At 40.9% G+C, this 20,546-nt stretch overlaps 1 protein-coding gene across 1 annotated transcript in view; it reads right to left on the reverse strand.

Annotated features, from left to right (window-relative positions):
* Positions 1 to 9,120: 9,120 nt before the first annotated feature.
* LOC107740054 (CD44 antigen-like) overlaps positions 9,121 to 20,546 on the reverse strand; it is a 23,074-nt gene continuing 11,648 nt past the window's right edge. Inside the window, exons 3-9 of the mRNA XM_016552327.1 lie at positions 15,499 to 15,664; positions 15,262 to 15,398; positions 15,100 to 15,177; positions 12,965 to 13,447; positions 12,762 to 12,803; positions 10,500 to 10,578; positions 9,121 to 9,852 (exon numbers count right to left, since the gene is read on the reverse strand). Of these exons, the coding sequence (XP_016407813.1) occupies positions 9,684 to 9,852; positions 10,500 to 10,578; positions 12,762 to 12,803; positions 12,965 to 13,447; positions 15,100 to 15,177; positions 15,262 to 15,398; positions 15,499 to 15,664 (1,154 nt within the window). The 3' untranslated portion in view covers positions 9,121 to 9,683. The remainder of the gene's footprint in view (positions 9,853 to 10,499; positions 10,579 to 12,761; positions 12,804 to 12,964; positions 13,448 to 15,099; positions 15,178 to 15,261; positions 15,399 to 15,498; positions 15,665 to 20,546) is intronic.

The following is a 20,546-nucleotide window of genomic DNA, read 5'->3' on the forward strand; positions in this document are numbered from 1 at the left end:
CGATAAAGGAAGCCGGCTTACAGAAAGGAGGAGTGTTTCCCGGGCTGAATGGCATCTACCTCAGTTCCCCTCTTGCTGTCTATGACTGGGACTTTTGTCTCTTACCGTGTGGAATTACCGATCTGAATTGGGTTATATTTTTCACTTTGAAAATACACATACACACACACACTCTTTACTGGACTTGAACGGACGCTATCATATACACACATATATTTTGCATATTTTGTATATATGGGCAGAGGTATGCTATTGGAGAATACACTTTGCGTTGACATTCTGTCTTTATGTCTGTACAGTTTATTCTGAGTGAGAACATTTAAAAACACTTTTAGGAGGGTAACGGTCTAACTTTATTTGTGTAGCCTGCCTTATTGAAGGCTGAGCGTTACATATTGGTGGCCCATACGGGGACCCTGTATTGTGGTGTTGTTTTGATTTTTATCTTGCAATGGAAGATATTGATGCAGATACTGAAGTGCAGGATGGAAATGTTGATAATCCAAGCACGTCTGTGTATGAACCAACGGCAGATGCCGAACAAACAAGGGTGGATTTTTCAGCAGGCCCATTTGTAACGAGACGTAACCCTACCACTGAAATCACCTCCATGATTAGTTCTTTGATAATGATAATGAACATTCTGATGCTGAGGATGATGATGTAGAAAGTTGTATATTGAATGCTGGTGTGGTTCAAGCAATGCAAACACACGTCACAATTTAAAGGGGATTTATTGGCCCTTAATCAAAAAGTGCAAACCTTGGAACATGATTTCAAACAGTCCCTTGATAGTTCAATTAATAGGGAACAAAGTTTCAGGGAGGCTGTGGATGCTAGCTTGGCAGACTGGGAGGATTATTCCCATAAGTCCCTGGAAAAGTTAGAGAAAGCTTTTACTGGTTGTTTTCTCAGACGAGTCGTTAAATGGGAGAGTCAAATGAAAAAGTTGAGATACACTAGCACTCCTACTCTCACCAGATTGCAAGTCTATACACCGTCTACTTCCCACATTTCTGCAGTCCACGATCCCCAGACCACAGCTCCTGTATCTAGAGACAAAATACCAACACAAAGGTTGCACAGAGCAACATATGATATTCCTTCCCCTGTACATTCTCACCCACTGAATGTTCATATTTCCTCAGTAATGGCTGCCTCATCCTCATTCTGTGGAAGGCCTCCCATACGCCTTGAGTTCCCCACGTTTGGCGACTCATGTGAGACAGCAGATGTGCTCAACTTTCTAGAACAGTGTGAGAACCTCTTGGAGATCAGGCCCCTTCCCAGCGTCGAGCTCATCGGAACTCTAAGCACAGTCCTGAGGGGACCTGCACAGAGCTGGTGGAAGGCAGAGAAGGCAAAGGTTACGGACTGGAAATCCTTCAAAAAGGCTTTTATGGCTGCTTTTCTTTCTGATGACTACCTCTCAGAAGTGGAGGAGAAGCTGAGGATGATGGTCCAACAGCCAAAACAACACATGAGGGACTTCGCCTATGACTACAGGGCCCTCTGCTTGAAGTGGAAGTCAGGGATCTCCGAGGAGGAACTTGTGAGTCGCATCTTGAATAACATCAACCCCAGGGTTGCCGGATGTCTACGGGGAACGGTGAACACCGTGGAGCAGCTGGTGAAGGTTGGTGCTTTGGTGGAGAAGGATTGCATGGGAGCAAAAGACTACTGGCTAAAAGTTGGCACACAGAGCAGTAAAGTAAAGAACACCAAGACGGCAGCAGCAAGTCCATCCTGGTACTTCTTTCCTGGTGGTGCCAGTAAAAGTGAATGGTCAAGAGTTGAAGGCGGTGATAGATACTGGAAGCACATTTACCTTAATGCAAGTGAAACTATGGAATCAACTAAAAGGTCAGACTCCATCTGTTATTATCTCCATCCCTCAGAAATTCCTCATGGCTGATGGCACTATTCACCAGACCAGAGATCTGCAAAAGATTCACTATCAGTTGCATGAAAACGAGCATGGGGTGAACACATATATATTGAAGGACACCAATCTTGCCTTTCCACTGATTGCCGGGCTGGACTTCTTGAGTGCCACAGGAGCCATCTTGGAAGTAGGGCAAGCCAGATACTGCATACCCTCGGAAAAGGGCTACAGCTATCACCCATTTTTACCATTCTCAAGCCCTACAGCAGAAACAGCTATGCCATCTGGACCAGTACATTCCCTCACGGTGGCTAAGCTGAACCTTTATTATGCCTTACCCCCTACTGGTGGACTTTCTGAACTAACCTCTGTCAACCCACAACTCACACAGTGGGACTCGGATAACCAGGAAGGGCTGGAAAAGTTAATCTCCACCTGGCCTCGTACCACCTCGAACAACCTGGGTAAAACATCAGTTGTACAACACAAAATCATTATGTCTGAAGACATACCTTTTAAATCCAGGGCGTATAGAGTATCTCCTCTCAAGAAGCAACTCATCGAGGACCAGGTAGGGCTGATGCTGCGTGACAACATCATAGAACCTTCTTTCTCGCCATGGTCTTCACCTGTGGTTCTAGTCCCCAAACCTGATGGCTCTTACAGGTTTTGTGTGGATTACAGAAAACTGAACTGTAAGACAGTACCGGACGCTTACCCAATGCCACTGATCCATGACATCTTGGAATCCCTGGAGGGTGCCTCCTGGTTTAGCGCTTTGGATTTGCAATCTGGATACTGGCAGATGGAGATGGAGGAATCTAGTAAGGAAAAGACAGCTTTTATCACCACTAAAGGGTTATTCCAATTTAAATCTATGCCATATGGACTCAGGAATGCCACTGCCACTTTCCAGCGATTGATGGAAAGGGTTTTGGCGGACTTGAGAGGGAAGTGCTGCTTCGTTTACATCGATGACATTATTGTCTATTCTAGGACATTAGAAGAGCATGTCCAACATCTAAACGCTGTATTACATGCACTTACTTGACCCTAAATATGAAGAAATGCCACTTCTTCAAACGCCAACTCAAGTTTCTTGGTCATGTGGTCTCAGAGAAAGGGGTGGAGATCAAGACCAAGAAAAGACCAAAGCAGTAGCCGAATTCCCATCTCCACACGATCTCAAGGCACTGCAACGATTTCTGGGATTGGCGGGATGGTATCACAAGTTCATTCCCCATTTTGCGAACATCACTACTCCATTGAATAGGCTGAAAAAGAAAGGAGTAGAGTAGGAGTGGACCCCAGAGTGCCAAGCCAGCATGGATGCTCTCAAACAAGCACTCCAAAACCCCCCTATACTAACACAACCCGACATCAATCAGCCCTTTCAAGTACATATGGATGCTAGTGACGTGGGTCTCGGTGCAATCCTCACCCAACATTCAGAGAAAGGGGAGAAAGTTGTGGCTTATGCATCTAGGACCTTGACAGAAGCAGAATTTAATTATAGTACATCTGAGAAAGAGTGTCTTGCTGTTGTTTGGGCGGTTGAAAAATTGAGGCATTACCTGGAGGGTAGGCCATTTGTCGTGTTTACTGACCACGCAGCTCTTGCCTGGGCCTTCAATTGCCCCAAAACCTCCTCACAACTAACTCGCTGGACTCTTCGACTCCAACAGTTAAATTTCCAAGTCCACCACAGGAAAGGCTGTTTAAACATAGGACCGGATGCCTTATCCCGAATGTATGCGTCTTCCTCCACGGAAGCTGCTCCTTGTCTCAGCATAACAGCATTCCATATGTCTACCTTCCCACACTCACTAGAAGAAATACCCAAAGCGCAACACTCAGACAAAGCACTTGTTGACCTGAAAGATGATGTCCCACCTCGCCCAGTTAAGGAACAGTCCATCTCCTTTGAGGAACATCAAGGGGTGCTCTATCGTAGAGTCCCTTTAAAAAACAGAGGAGGGAAATATCAGTTGGTGGTTCCACAGTCACTCATTCCTGAATTTTTTAACTATTATCACGACAATCCTCTGGGAGGTCATTTGGGACAACTTAAGACTCTACTAAAGATCCTAGAGGTGGCATGGTGGCCGACTGTGAGGAAAGACGTATGGCAGTATGTAAAAGGGTGTGAAATATGTCAAAAATACAAACCCAGTAATACTAAGCCCTCTGGTTTCCTTCTGAGCTCACATGCCAGGACACACATTAGGCATGAACCTAATGGGACCGTTTCCTACCAGTAAAAAAACAGAACACCTACCTCCTTGTTGTTGTGGACTATTATACCAAGTGGGTAGAAATGTTCCCACTGAGAGATGCAAAAACCCAGAAGATAGTGAGAGTTCTCAAAGAAGAGATTTTCACCAGATGGGGAGTCCCTAAGTACCTGGTCTCCGATAGGGGTCCCCAGTTTACATCTGGTATTTTGGCAGATCTGTGCAAGGCATGGGGATGTGTTCAAAAATGAACTTCCAGCTATCATCCACAATCAAACCTAACAGAAAGATTTAATCGAACAAGTTCTCTGCCAAGCTAGCACCCAAGTGGGAAGGTCCAGCTGAAATAAAAAGTAAAACAGGGCCTATAATAAATTACACTGTGTGCTGGGGCAACGCACCTAGAACAGATGTATTTAATGTGGTCAATATGAAGCATTATTACGGACGCTCTCCTCCGATGCCGCTGGGGGGGCACATAAGGGGGAATATTTATAATGTTGGCCATTAACTTAATTATGAATATAAGTCACCTGGTAATGTATAATTAATTCCCCACTGTTTCTTGCCCCTTTCAGTGTTGTTGATCCCGTGTTTTATCACGATAGTTTTGTCTCGACCCGTGAGGGAATCCCGGTGACGTCGATTTCATCAGCTGATCTTCTATACTTCTGATAAAGGAAGCCGGCTTACCAGGGGAAAAGAGGAGCATTTCCCGGGCTGAATGGCATCTACCTCAGTTCCCCTCTTGCTGTCTATGACTGTGACTTTTGTCTCTTACCGTGTGGAATTAACGATCTGAATTAGATTATATTTTTCACTTTGAGGACTCCGTCACAGGGCAGCGCTGCTCTCATCGTGCTCCTGGACTCTTACGCTTCACCGGTGAGGCTGATTCAATACACATACACACACACACACACTCTTTACTGGACTTGAACGGACGCTATCACACACACACACACACATATTTTGCATATTTTGTATATATGGGCAGAGGTATGCTATTGGAGAATACACTTTGCGTTGACATTCTTTCTTTATGTCTGTACAGTTTACACTTTTAGGAGGGTAACGATCTAACTTTATTTGTGTAGCCTGTCTACACAAGATGAAGAGGCTTTAATTGATCTGACTAGTAATCATGAACTGGAGCAAATTATTACACACTCTTCCATTGGACATTTCTGGCTCTCTGTTCAAAATGAATTTGCTGAACTCACACAAAGAGCACTGAGGAATCTTTTAACATTTGTTTCAACGTATTTGTGCAAATCAGGATTTTCTGCTATGACATTCATCAAGAACAAATATCGTTCACGTCTTCAAGTGGAGGATGACCTTCAACTGTTTCTGACGTCACTACAACCCCGAATTAGTCTTCTCTGCGCAGCGAGGGAACAAATGCATACCGCTCACTAAGGTAGGGATATAATTATGTAAGCATATTAATCAATAGTATAGATATTTAAATTTTGGCGTTGTTTAAAGTTCTTTCCCCACTCTCTGTTACAGATCCTCTGACTGTTTTGACTGGGATGGACAGTTCTTACAATTTTAAATTGCTAAAAAAATTATGTTCTTTTCATTTCGAACCATCATTGTTTTTGTTTCATTATTCTTAGTTTTAAAAACGTTATATCAAGTTAACCTACTTGTTATCACTCTTGTTATATGTACTGGATCACCTGGATCCAGTTCGTATCCAGTCCAGATGGGTGGATCAGCACCTAGAGATGACCTCGACAGCCCTGAATTTCAGCAGAGACCAGGACAACTAGATGAGCCCCAGAGACAGATCCCCAGTGAAGACCTTGTCTCCTAGACGGTAACCGGGACAAGACCACAGGAACCAATTGAGTCCTCTGCACAATGTGACTTTGCTGCAGCCTGGAATTGAACTGTTGGTTTCATCTGGCCAGAGGAGAACTGGCCCCTCGACTGAGCCTGGTTTCTCCCATTGTATGAATCTATTCTAAGAAGGTTGGACGCTGTATTAAAGGCAAACGATGGTAAACACATTAATAAAATACTGGCTATTTCTAATGTGTTCACATTATTTTCTCCAACCCCTGTGCACTTAAAGGGATAGTTCACCCAAAAATTAAAATTACCCAATGATTTGCTCATGATTTTTGATGTATATGAAGTTCTTCTTTCAGAGAAATATAATCAGAGTTATATAAAAAAAAATGTCCTGGCTCTTCCAAGCTTTATAATGGCAGTGAATGGTGTTCGAGATTTTGAAGCAAAAAAAAGTGTATCCATTAGGGGTGTAACGATTCACTCGTTTTCTCGATGCATCGATTACAAACCCTGACGATGCATATGCATTGATCTTGAAACATGGATTTTCGAATCGTGAATCGTCGATTTCGGACAGTAATTGATTTAAAACACTAAGAATCGAATGAATCACGATTTCTAAAGCGATTCAATGCTTTCAAAATATATACACATTAAATTACTTCAAGCACGAATTAATGGAGACCTTGAACAGTGTTCGTGCCTCGCATCTCTCCTTCACATGCTCCACTATTTAAAGCCTGTGACTGTCACAAGATTGGGCTCGCACTCCATTCGTCTCGCTGACACATTTTTTGAGCAGCTGATGTGTGATCTCTCCTTAGTACTCGTGGCCAGTAATGCTAAAGTGAAGTAGTTTTACTTTTCTGTATTTTTTCAATGTCTCTCGGTCATGCCGACGACATTACCTGAGCAGTCGAAGGCTGCGCATTTATTGCATGGACGGAGCAAAAATGTAAGCATCTAAATCATCCGCACAGTTCCATTGGATGATAAATGTGTTTTAACAATGTCGTTGAACCGAATGTACGAAGGAAACTGTTAATATAACCACAGCATTAACAACAACCTTGAAATAAGAGCGCGAGGCTTATCTGATAATCAGATGCATATAGCGTTTGTTGCTATAGCAAACAGACATCGGGTAAGTTGTGTCAAAAGGGAGGCCCACTGTCTTAGACTGTCTTAAACCCCTGCATTAGAACGAAGTGTAATGAAACCAAAAACAAACATATAAATTTTTTTAATTTTTTATGTTCATGACGATAAAATAAATGATAAATGAATGCCTTGTTCATTTTTTCATTTAAGTATCTGAAGGACCTGGTGGCCAATAAAAAGAAACAGAATGAAATTGTTTTTTTATAAACAATTAACAAAAAAAATAATAATTCCGGCCATAATATATTTTTTTTATGTTTCACTGACTAAACTAATAAATAAAAAAGCAGCCGTTTCTGTGCATGGATGTTCTTCCTTCATCTTTGGACTATACTGATGCTAAAAAGAGGATTATGGGAAACCCAGATCTCATTAATATTCATAAACTCATTACCATAGCTTTTGTTACATGTAAAAATGACATTTCTTCAGACACCGGTCATGCTGGAGGCATTCCCCATAGTGCCCTCTAGGGGACGCAGCTCGAGTTCCCATTTGAAAGGGAACTGCTGTTTCAATACTATTATATAGTCTGAATTCTAAATGAAATTTCTCACAAACACCATTTCTCTCCCAAAAGGAAAACAGTTGCTGAGAGCTGGAATGGGATTACTGAATCAGCCAATGAATTGCTGTGATTCTATACAGGCTTCAGACAATCATCACACCTGGAGGTCTTTACAAGACTTCTCTCTCTCTCTGTCAGAAAATATTTGCCAGTATCTGGCATTCAGAGCAGTGAGCACATTGTCATTTTAACTTTATTCTTGCAGAATGGAAGAGAAGGGAAAGGAAGAGCAGAAATCAGGAGACCAAGTGATGGTAACGACTTTATTGAATAATCTTAGTTGCTTCTTTCTCAATGATCATTCGACTTATCTGACCAGCACTGATTCAACCAGTGTTATACCAAGCAAATGCACTGGAAAGCTACTGGTTTACATAAACTCTAGTATAACATTAACATTAACTAGTTATTTAATATTTTAATATAAAATTAATATTAAGAAATAAGCAAACATAGATGGAGAGGGATGAAACAACAAAGTACAACATAGATGTGTGTTTGCTCTCTTGATGCCACACACACACACACACACACAAACAGTAATATTTTGTAATACAATAATAATTAAATTACACACAATTGATGTTTTTGGTTTTAACAGCTAAAAGTAATATAGAGAAATGATATTAAAAACTCAAAATATACATTTCCAACCATAACCTCCTTTTGATTAGTTTCAAATCTGTCCATCTGATTTCTTCTGTTTTTTGTACTTAGATCTCTTTCTCTGGTCATGTTTTTATGATGTAAAACTGGCAACACTTTACAATATGTGTGCACTTGCTGAACTAATGCACATTTCATGTATGACTCATGAAAAACTAAGCCATTCATTAACTATTGCTGCATCATCAACAAATAGTTTATCTGATTAATAGATTAAGTCATATATGAATTGCTGTTAATTAAATGTGTCATCATGGATCAACATCTACTAATAACAGTGTAAATGAATTACCAAAATGTCATGTATTTTAACTTCCAGCTGTCTGATTTAATAAATCGTTAACTAATAATTTGTGAAGATATCATTGTTATGACTTTTACTTAATGAGCATACGAACATAAAGGGTTGAGAGGAGTCTAGATGTCGGTAAGTAGCAGGTAAAAGTGTTGCTCATGAAGGGAAACAGACTGAAGACGCAGCAGATGCTCAGAAAGCACGTGAGAGAACAGGTAAGACGTCCTTTCTCAAACATTTCTTTTGTTTATTTGTTCTTGTTTATTTTCTTAATTACTGACTGTTCACTTGTCTTTAATGTTTGAACTTTATATTAGTTAGGCTAGTAGTATTTTATTTTTTTTTTTATCAAGCATTGTGATTTTTTTTTCTTTTTCTTTTTTCCTTTTATGTAATTAAATAAAAAAATACAATTCAAGGTTACACAGGGGGAAAAAAATAAGTAAAACTTGAGCCCTGCAGTTGTGCAGTGAATGTAATGTTTTATGTAATTAAATAAAAAAATACAATTCAAGGTTACACAGGGAAAAAAAAAATAAGTAAAACTTGAGCCCTGCAGTTGTGCAGTGAATGTAATGTCAAATAACGTGTTTGAGGGATGGGTAAATTGATTAAAATCATAACCATAGGAGCATATTACTTAATTATTAGTTAACAGAGTTAATAGTCAAGTGTCTCACCAAGTCATAATATAATGATATGCAAACTATTATCTAATGATTTTTTAAATCGGACAGCTGGAAATTGGAATACATGGCTTTGACCCACTGTGGTAAATAACACATTGATTTACACTATTAGTTAATGCTAGATGTTGATAGTGAATTAATCCTTGATGACATTTATTTAATAGCAATTCCTATATATCTTAATCTATTAATCAGTCACTTTATCAGATGCTGATGTAATTATTAATGAATGGCTTAGTTCTTCATAAATCAATCATTATCTAAAGATTATCTGTGCATTAGTTCAGCATTGATTAAGGCATATTAGTGCATCTGTATTGTCAGTTGTTAGCGTAAATTGCTTGTGTTCTCATTCTTATGCCTTCTGGGTTTTCTCGGTTCAATTCTCTGGACTGATGCTGATAAACTCTGAGTTGCTGTTCCCTGCGATCTTCTCAGTGTTCACTAGTTTGACCATCTCCTGCTCCTTAGTCAATGAAGCTGCTGCGCCCTTTTCTTCACTGCTGCTCTCTTGTGTAATAATCAGATTCTGTTTCTTGCCACACCATCTATAGAAAAACAAATGTGCACATTCACTAAAACACAATAACACTGTTAACTTAAATAATAAATCACTGGCAGCTATTTTATAAAACCAATAGTTTTAAAGTTAGAAAATGTAAACCAAACATATTCTTTATTCCTGTGTTTCGTTTTTTCAAATCTAGCTGTTGACACTACTGTCTATTTATTCTTTTTAAGCACACTTAGCCTGTTCAGTACCCACACTTGTGCTCTTGCCCACTTCAGGGTGCACGCATGTGACAGAGAGGAAGTATAAGCAAGACCGTCAACACTAACACACACTAACCCTTATTCAACTTCGATGCGCTACATTTAGGAACCCACAAGCCTTCCTTCTTGAGCAAAGTAGCATATTTTCACCTGCATGACAGCGATGGTATTATGGTTTCTAAAACCAGTTGGTATGACTCTATAGCAACTGTTTTAGCAACTTAGATTTTATGATAGCTGTGTCAATCAAACATTCCTTTATACACATTCAAGATTCCCACTTGCACACAGTGGCCAGAATTATTAGCGATACATAACACAAGTAGGCAAGTACAAATTGACAAGTGTGGGTATTGTGACAGACTGGTGGTATTTTTGTACTTCTGCTGTGGGCTCTAATATTTGCATTAAAACAACATACCTTTTTCTGTTTGCTGCAATAACACAGACAAGCAGAATGACAAAAACGGCCAAAATGACGAGTAAAATGATCAGCCAGTCTGTAAGAGGATTAAAACAAAGTACACGTTATTTCAAACCAAGTAATAAAGAAAAATCAATGCAGTTATTCAAGTCAGAGTGCACAAAGAATCACTTTGGCAGGAGGTTTGGGTGTGTGTACTTAGGGCCAGGCCTACTTATGCTTTTGCCTATTCATGTTTTCCCAGAATGTGAGGAAAGCTGCTGGTTTGTCTGCTGTCAGCAAATAATCATCAAATAGATATTTACCATTTTTAGACAACCAAAAGCTGTTAGGTACAAGTGTCTGATAAACTTGTGGTTTAACCTTAAAATAAGCTGCTTCTTAAAAAAAAGGCTATTTTAAGAGATTCATTTCATATATTCAATTCAACAGCACTCAGGGTCATCTTTGTTTTGTATTTGTATTTGTGCTGCAAATGTATTTATGGGATTAAATTCTACTTAACTTCCCCAATTATGAGACTATTCTTGACTAGGAACATTGTTCTGTTTTCTGTCAATGCCTTTGGTTTTGCAAGCAGATTGTGTTTCAGGGGTGGTCGAAATAATATTACAAGTCTAATTCAGAAAAAGCTGTACCTATGAGTAGTCTTATGACTGTACATGTACCACAACCCTTTATTTTACCCATCCATTGATGATGGTGATCAGACCCCCTAAAACAGGGCTTTTTAACTCCAGTCCCGAAGGGTCAGTGTCCTGCGGAGTTTAACACCTAACCCAGGGGTGTCCAAACTCGGTCCTGGAGGGCCGGTGTCCTGCGGAGTTTAACACCTAACCCAGGGGAGTCCAAACTCGGTCCTGGAGGGCCGGTGTCCTGCGGAGTTTAACACCTAACCCAGGGGAGTCCAAACTCGGTCCTGGAGGGCCGGTGTCCTGCGGAGTTTAACACCTAACCCAGGGGAGTCCAAACTCGGTCCTGGAGGGCCGGTGTCCTGCGGAGTTTAACACCTAACCCAGGGGAGTCCAAACTCGGTCCTGGAGGGCCGGTGTCCTGCGGAGTTTAACACCTAACCCAGGGGAGTCCAAACTCGGTCCTGGAGGGCCGGTGTCCTGCGGAGTTTAACACCTAACCCAGGGGAGTCCAAACTCGGTCCTGGAGGGCCGGTGTCCTGCGGAGTTTAACACCTAACCCAGGGGAGTCCAAACTCGGTCCTGGAGGGCCGGTGTCCTGCGGAGTTTAACACCTAACCCAGGGGAGTCCAAACTCGGTCCTGGAGGGCCGGTGTCCTGCGGAGTTTAACACCTAACCCAGGGGAGTCCAAACTCGGTCCTGGAGGGCCGGTGTCCTGCGGAGTTTAACACCTAACCCAGGGGAGTCCAAACTCGGTCCTGGAGGGCCGGTGTCCTGCGGAGTTTAACACCTAACCCAGGGGAGTCCAAACTCGGTCCTGGAGGGCCGGTGTCCTGCGGAGTTTAACACCTAACCCAGGGGAGTCCAAACTCGGTCCTGGAGGGCCGGTGTCCTGCGGAGTTTAACACCTAACCCAGGGGAGTCCAAACTCGGTCCTGGAGGGCCGGTGTCCTGCGGAGTTTAACACCTAACCCAGGGGAGTCCAAACTCGGTCCTGGAGGGCCGGTGTCCTGCGGAGTTTAACACCTAACCCAGGGGAGTCCAAACTCGGTCCTGGAGGGCCGGTGTCCTGCGGAGTTTAACACCTAACCCAGGGGAGTCCAAACTCGGTCCTGGAGGGCCGGTGTCCTGCGGAGTTTAACACCTAACCCAGGGGTGTCCACACTCGGTCCTGGAGGGCTGGTGTCCTGCGGAGTTTAGCTCCAACTTGCCTCAGCACACCTGCCTGGAAGTTTCTAGTATGCCTAGTGACAGCTTGATTACTTTGGTTCAGGTGTGTTTAATTGGGGTTGGAGCTAAACACTGCAGGACAGTGGCCCTCCAGGAGCAGGACTGGACACCCCTGCCTTAATCAAACATGCCTGAAACTAGGTGTTCAGAGTTGCTTGCAAATTACAGACAGATGGGTTCAACTGGGATTGGTAGTAAAGTTTCCAGGACACCGGCCCCCCAGGACTGGAGTTGTTATAGAGCCCTGACCTAAGACTGCCTTATAATTCACACCCTGGTGAACATTTGTCAGAATGTTGTCAATCAAGGCTTGTTAAAGCAAATAGTAGTCTGAAATTGAATACAATTGATTTGGGCATTACTTTTAATACATCATTTATATTAAACTGGCCATACCTATAGACCCGTTGTTTGGGGTGGCGTGTTCTGGAGTAACAACTAGACAGAAGCACAGAGACACAACAGTTCAAATAAGAGGTCGGAAGTCATTTTCAGTAATAATTACAAACAATCCAGATAGATCACATTGTATTACATTTAGTAAAGAATGAACTGATGATCAAATTCAGATATGGCTAAAATTCCTATAAAAACTTCACCTGCTTTATTTGCTGCTGTTTCTTTAGTGGTCACTGATTCAAACACTCCCAGCCCTGTGGTGTCTGGATTTGGATGTGAAGTTGTCAACTCTATATGCATATCACGGTTTGTCTGATCAGTGTGGTTCTGTTCCGCAGGGCTCTGTGTGGGACTGGTCTGCATCCAGAGAACTGGAGTAGAGGACTCAGATGTGACTTCAGATGTTGAATTTTCAGAATCTTCCTCTCCAGCATTTGGTCGGTGTGTTGTGTTAGTGGTCACTGATTCAAACACTCCCAGCCCTGTGGTGTCTGGATTTGGATGTGAAGTTGTCAACTCTATATGCGTATCACGGTTTGTCTGATCAGTGTGGTTCTGTTCCGCAGGGCTCTGTGTGGGACTGGTCTGCATCCAGAGAACTGGAGTAGAGGACTCAGATGTGACTTCAGATGTTGAATTTTCAGAATCTTCCTCTCCAGCATTTGGTCGGTGTGTTGTGACTTCTGTCAAATGTCAATTATGCACAACTTAGTGTATATCTGCTCATCAAACATTGATTGTATGAAAAAATGGTCCATCTCTGAAACAGCTTTTCAACCTGTTGTCTTATAGATATTTACATGAATTTATTAGACAACCAAAGTTATTATCAAAACTAAACATTCACAGCTTAGCATTTATTTGGTCATGTTTTTACAGAAATAAATCTGTCTGTGCAGGGATGGAAAGTGTGACAGTGTTTTTCTTGAAACCTGTCTTTAGAACAAGTAAAACTGATGCAGATAATACAGATAACACTGGTCTATAGAACTCGTCTGCTTCAGAGATAAAATATGATATTTATTGTGCATTTTGATGTGCTGAATTCAAATACGACAATTAAAACAAATGATTGGCTGCTGTTTCCAAGATATTTCAGTTTTTACATTTTACCTGTCACCTCTCCCATTTAAGTAACACTTTAAAAATCGGCAAAAGGATTATATAAGTAAAACTGGTCACACTTTATTTTAAGGTCCAATTATTGCTATTAACAAACAACTACAACGTTTGCCTCAATAAACTTTTGCTGCTTATAAATAGTTAGTAAGGTAGTTGTTAAGTTTAGGTTTTGGGTAGGATTAGAGATAGAATATTGTCATGCAGAATTATATAAGCAGGTATAAATGTATAAGAATTATATAAGTATATAAGTACTAATAAACAGCCAAGATGCTAATATGCATGCTAATAAGCAACTAGTTAATAGTGAGAACTGGTCCCTATACTAAAGTGTTACCATAAAATGTATAATGAAACAAAAGGCCAAAACTATTATGTATATACTTTAGTCCTATTCAGAGTCTACTCTGCACTTCTTGTATTCATTAAATGTAGCATCTCTTGTCACAGTTCAGCAATAGTCTGCAAGCACTGATGGGCTCCATTTGCCCTGACAGCGTTTCTCCATTGTTTCAATGGGAAATCATTCGCTGTGCTCGTCGCTGACTGCTCAGTGGGGGTGGGGAAATCTACATTAAATTTGCTGTGCCAATGCAGAAGACACTGCAAATTTCATCTAGATTTTTTTCCACTGAAGGCATAGATTTCCTTTTCCTGTTCAGCCACTGCAATTGTTTGCACGTGTCGCAGTGTGTGTGTGTGTGTGTGTCCTGATCTCCAATTTTGCAGCCAAAATAAATGTGGTAAGGCATTTCCTAACTGTGCTTTTGAGGTGCTAAAGTCACTTCACCACTAACATAGCAGAAGTAATCTGCACTGTTCACACAATGCATCTCTGCTTGCTTTGGCTAAACAGAAACGTGACCCTTTGCAAAATCAAACACTGACAGATAAGAGAGCACCATCCAGAGCTGATATAGGGCGATTAGTTCATGGGTCAGATATACTGACCCAATAGCATATCTTAAAAATTAGAGCCAATCAAAAAAATGTAAGCATCATTTTCATTCCCAGTGACTCAGAATTAGTACATTTTGATAACATTTATTTCAGAAACATCTTGGCTGTAGACCAGTGTAAAAAATAATGTGTGTTAAAAAAAAAAAAAAATTTAATATAAAAGTGAATTCTGTGGCACACCTTGAATACACTTTTTTTTCATACAAAATGCATACCATTTAAAATGTTATTCCTTAGTAAGTCGTAGGCCTACCTGTAAATGCTGAGTCGCCATCTGTTTTGTTTAAACTCTCAGGGTCAATTATAGCTGCGCAGTTCTTCTCTGCAGTATCTGATCGAAATGCAATGTTTTGTTAAAAAAAAGATGATCGATCATGTGTTGACTAAAACTTACAGCATGTTGCACAAATCAAACCTTTAGCATCAAAACAGAAGGCGTCATATTTTTTTCTGTCTGGAGTTTTCCTGATGATGCCGGTTTGGTTGCCAGCACAGATTCTATTTGGCGTCTGACGGACTATCACCACCTCTGTGCTGTTTATCCATCCATACCTGCAGACAAAACGTATGTTTATATTTCGGTGGAGCTCATGTTAATAATGATCCTGTATGTTTAATTGTCATTTGGTTATGTTCAGCTGAATGTAAGAACCTGCATGTCTGTAGTCCTTTATTGTAGGCTTTTTCCACCTGCTCCAGACTGGCTAATGAAGAGGATAAATGCTCACACAATGTCTCGGCCTTCTCAAACGTCAGACTATAGCGTTCTCTCCCCTCCACATGAAACACTCCAGCATAGCTGCAGCTCCGTGAGCGCACTACAACAGGAGAAACAGCACATTAATGATAGTAATTAATGGATTTAATTCATATAGTGCCACTCTAGAAGCAAGATTTTCTGAAATGCATAGCAGAAGAAGGGAGACAAAGGAAACAGTAATAGAGACTACAGATTTAGTGAAGATTTTAGCTTCAATCTTAAAGAGGGAAAGAAGCTGACAACACATAAAGATCAAGAGCTTTGGGACAATTAATAACACCTCATTTATCTGGCAAACTTTAGATGTTACGCTGCTGATGGAGACATGGATCTAATCGCAGGCTGATTTCTTTAAACAAAACAACATGAGGACATTTCAGAGAACAAGTAGAACACAGGTAGATGAAGGTAATACCAACACACAACTATTTAACAAATGTTAAAACATGAATTGACAAACAAAAAACTGAAACGGAGGGTGAACGCATAGATATGCATACATAGATGCCTCATTAGTGACTGTTTCTATGGACGAAACAATTAAAGCCATTCTTTAATTTTATGTTTAATTTTCAAAGCTTAATAATATAATATTGGCTTTATATTATCTCTTAAGGATAGTAGGGTACCTTGACAGACAAATGTATCGTAATGGGGGAGCGAGAGAAGGCAGGCAGAGGCAAAAATCGAACTGCAGGAGTTTTAATAAACAAAAAAACAGGAACACATGGAGCATAAGAACAGAAACATGAGCACATGGCAACCTGACTACAAAATGGCACATGGGACAGGAAGTAATACAAAAGTCCTAAGAAGACAAAAGGAACATATAACATTAAATCCAAAATTTGCAATCAGACGCACGTACCTCAACACAAAAATCCCAAACAAGGTGATAATCAACATTTTTTCAAGATGCAATGCATGCTTTGTTCATTGTGAAACTGTTCGTTCAGGCGACTTAAGATTTATTCGTTTATTAATTTTTGTTATTAACATGCTTAGAGCATTCTTGTTTAGATTACACAAAATAATAAAATGACTCCACTTTTTTTTTAGTTGCACCACTTTCGGTAGGTCCTAATCACGGCATACCAAGAACAGCACACAAGACGTTTCATCGCTCTACCCAGTCATCTAGCCATCACTATTTGGCCCAACCCCGAACTATTTTTTTTCCTGCTTCCAAGGGCTGCCTGTTGACTTGCTGCCTATATCCCACCGCTTGACAGATTCCATTCTAGCGATATGATCAATGCTATTCGCTTTACCTGTCAGTGGTTTTAATGTTGTGGCTGATCAGTGTAAATAATGTTGTAAACAGGAATTCAAAACCGTTTAAGGAGTGAAAACAAACATAATCTCTCTCTTGTTATAAACACTATCAGCTTCCAAGACAGCGGCACCATATTCCAAGACAGCATTTATACTTTTTGCATTTTCTCCCCAATAGAAGCCCACTGTAAGGAAGCTTACCATTGCTTAATACAGCGGTTTTCAACTCCAGTTCTCGCGCCCCCCTGCATATTTTATATGTTTTTCTTATCACTTCAGACATTTGTTCTATTTGACCATAAGTACCCTGCGAAGTGGACATCACCGGATATTCCGCCATGATTCCGGTTCGAAGCGAGCGTGTATATTCCATTCAAAGGCCATTAAAGTGTGCGAGACGAGAATTTACATTGTCTTTATTTACAAAGGTATATTATGTCACACTTCTCTAGTAAGTTTCGTCTGTGTGTGAAGACGCTGCAGGCAGCAGCGCAAATCCATGAATAAATGTTCCGAAATGAAGTAAACTTCAATGGATTTCCCCTGCTCAGTGAGTAGGGAGCAGTGAACACTGTGTAGGGATCGTGTCAATCGGAACACAGTTCATGCACGGAGCTCACTTCTAACGAGCTGGTTATCTGAATCAGGTGCGTAAGATAAGAGAACGGATTTCCCCTGCTCAGTGAGTAGGGAGCAGTGAACACTGTGTAGGGATCATGTCAATCGGAACACAGTTCATGCACGGAGCTCACTTCTAACGAGCTGGTTATCTGAATCAGGTGCGTAAGATAAGAGAAACATGCAAAATATGCAGAGCGGGGGAGCGCGAGGACTGGAGTTGAAAACCACTGGCTTAATATACTAAAAGTGGCTTTGGAAGACCATTTTACTCATGCATTTTATTAATATTAAACTGAACTAAAAACTTTCCAAGAGTTTACAGGGTTTAAAATGATCTGATCGCAAACAGAGGAGCAGAAATGTAACAACGTTCACAAACCTACTTCTTTTTACTTTTTAAAGTATTATTTCCAGTATAATGTGTTGATTGAAATTAATAATCATGAAATTATTCTTTTTATAAATTTTTTAATCACTCTTCGTGCCTCACCTGAGATGCTCTAGCGCCCCCTGGTTACAACTGTTTACAGACATGGCTTCTGGAGGGAGTTGATGCTATGGAAATGCCATCAGCGTGACCAGTGTCTGAGCATGTGTAGCAAACACGCCAGTTCATTGGCTGATGGCAGTCCATGACGTCACAAGTGGAGCCCCCTTTTAAGTTTAAAAGTGTGCCTGCACAACACGTCATCAAAATTTGTCTGAAGGACAAGACCCAATGCATGGCAATGAGACGCCGCTTTTCATTCCCCTTTTTTAGGGATCCATGTTTGCAGTCATAACCCTAGAGGTTCCTATTCAAAGCGGAACTGCGTTGACACTATGGGGAACCAATGCCCACTCACCACTCACTTGCCTCACTAGAATGTAGATATGCAGACCATAGTGGGCATAGAATATCCTGACTCTACAGATCAACCAGCTAGAGTCAAGACGCGTGAACCTCCAGGGAGCCATATGCTTCATAGACTGCTTAGAAGAAACAGTCCCTAAGCCAGTATCGTTCCAGTAGTAAAGGGAAGATACCCACGCTTCTACACTCTATAGCCAGGGAAGTCCTGGCCGTTGTTGCAGGGCACACGTAAGCCTTATAAGGCCCCAAGAGCAGAGCTCTAAAGGAAACTGCTCAGCCCTTAGGGCGTAGTTGGAGAGGGAGGTAAACTAAACAAAGGGACTCTCGTGAGTTGCCCATCATAATTTCACTCACTCTGCTCCTTGTAATACCAAGCGAGGTGTGACAAGTAGAGTGGTTTAATTCTAAATCTAAAACAAAATCCTACTCAGTCCCTGTAAAACCAGAGCCCAAACCTCCTAGACAGGGAGGCAGACAGGAGAAAGGCAGGCTGCCCTTTGCCAATAACTCTCATCCACCATATTTTAACTCCAATGAGGGTACAAGGGAACTTACAGGGGGACAGTTCAATTCTGACTTAAATAAAGGCACTTTTCCAGACCTCCAACGCTAACTATAGTATGCGATAGATGAGGAGGGACGCCCTGCAGGCCGACTGTCTCTATTTGCCAGGTTCTTGAACATGGGTCATACTATAGAGGCCTATCCAAGGGAGCATACATCCCTTCTTCAAAACCCAACAGTAGTTGGGGAGGGAGGTAAACGAAGTAGAGGGAATCCACATTGGCCTAAATAACTCTGTTCACCCTGCATCAACCCTAATGGTGTATCTACCAAGCAACCATCCACAGGGGAGTGTACAATTTTACTTTATAAGGTATTTAAACTATTCTGTAGAAGGCAGAAGGCATTTTTTGTGCGAATTCGGCAATGGTTGTTTTCAATCAGCACCCCCCACCCCGCCTTCTACTTCAACCCTCAGTATTTTTTTTTTTTTTACTGCCTCAAGAGATAGTACCAGTCAGTACTGGGATGGCCTGGGATCCAAGTCTACCATTACGAAAATTAACCATGATTTTATTGTAGAATAAGTGTAGTAACCATGTTTTTTTGACATATTGATTATCATTTGTATAACCACAGTTTTACTACAAATACCATGGTTAAACTATGGTTAGTGTAGCAAAACCATGGTTAATTTGCGGTTACCATGGTTTAACTATAGTAACCATGGTTTTTTGGTTTTATTTGTAGTAAAACCATGGTTCATTTTCGTAAGGGCAATCCAAGTTTAATAATAGAAATACTGATGTATTCAAAATTTTACTTTATGTTATTTTGATATAATCATCATTTGTATTCATTTTCCATTAATTATGCTATTTGATGAGAATGAAGTTCAACCACTGTCTACCTCTCTCTCTTCCAGGATTCATGACTCACTGAAACACGATTCTCTGCAGATCCATCAGTCAATATTGTTTGATCATAATTCCCTGTTTCACAATTATACTATGTTTCATCATAGTGTATAGTTTATGTGTTCTTCATGCGTCTTGGGGTATTATTTATAAGAATAAAGTATGTTTACATGAGAAATAATAAACCGGTGTAGTTAAAACACCCCACATATTTGTTATTATATTATATACAAAATCCACAATAGAACATAAATACAAACACTCAAAGTGAGTTCTGAGCAGAAATATTGTATTAATCTCAAATGTGTGCAGTTTTCACTCTGAAATAGATGTTCTGAAAAGCCCTGCATGGATTGAGGCGCCTGAACCAGGGTCACATGTCCTAGACGTGTATGTCACACAAGTGGAAGCGCTGACAGCGAAAGTCTATTTCTGATTTTATTGCTGTTTTCAGTGTCATGTTGCAGCTCTTTACTTGGCAATGTTTTCACGTCCCCTGTGTTTTGCTCATCTGAAAACAAACTCTGTTTGTGTGGCTGCAAACGGCCTCAAACACCTTGAAATGCAACACAGCAGGTAAAGAGAATCAGTACTGTACATGAGTGTGTGTCTGCTGCATGGCCTGGTCAGTCGAGTCGTGTCTGAAGCGACAGCTACATGCTCACACAGCGAGATACCATGTAAGATTGTGTCAATATTGTGCTTATTTATATATTTTCTTAGTAACTTCTCACCTGTCCGATGTCTGATTCACCTAGATTGACTTTTTT

The sequence above is a fragment of the Sinocyclocheilus rhinocerous genome, unplaced genomic scaffold (assembly GCF_001515625.1).
Source record: "Sinocyclocheilus rhinocerous isolate Xijiao unplaced genomic scaffold, SAMN03320098_v1.1 scaffold2150, whole genome shotgun sequence".
Taxonomy (NCBI): Eukaryota; Metazoa; Chordata; class Actinopteri; order Cypriniformes; family Cyprinidae; genus Sinocyclocheilus; species Sinocyclocheilus rhinocerous.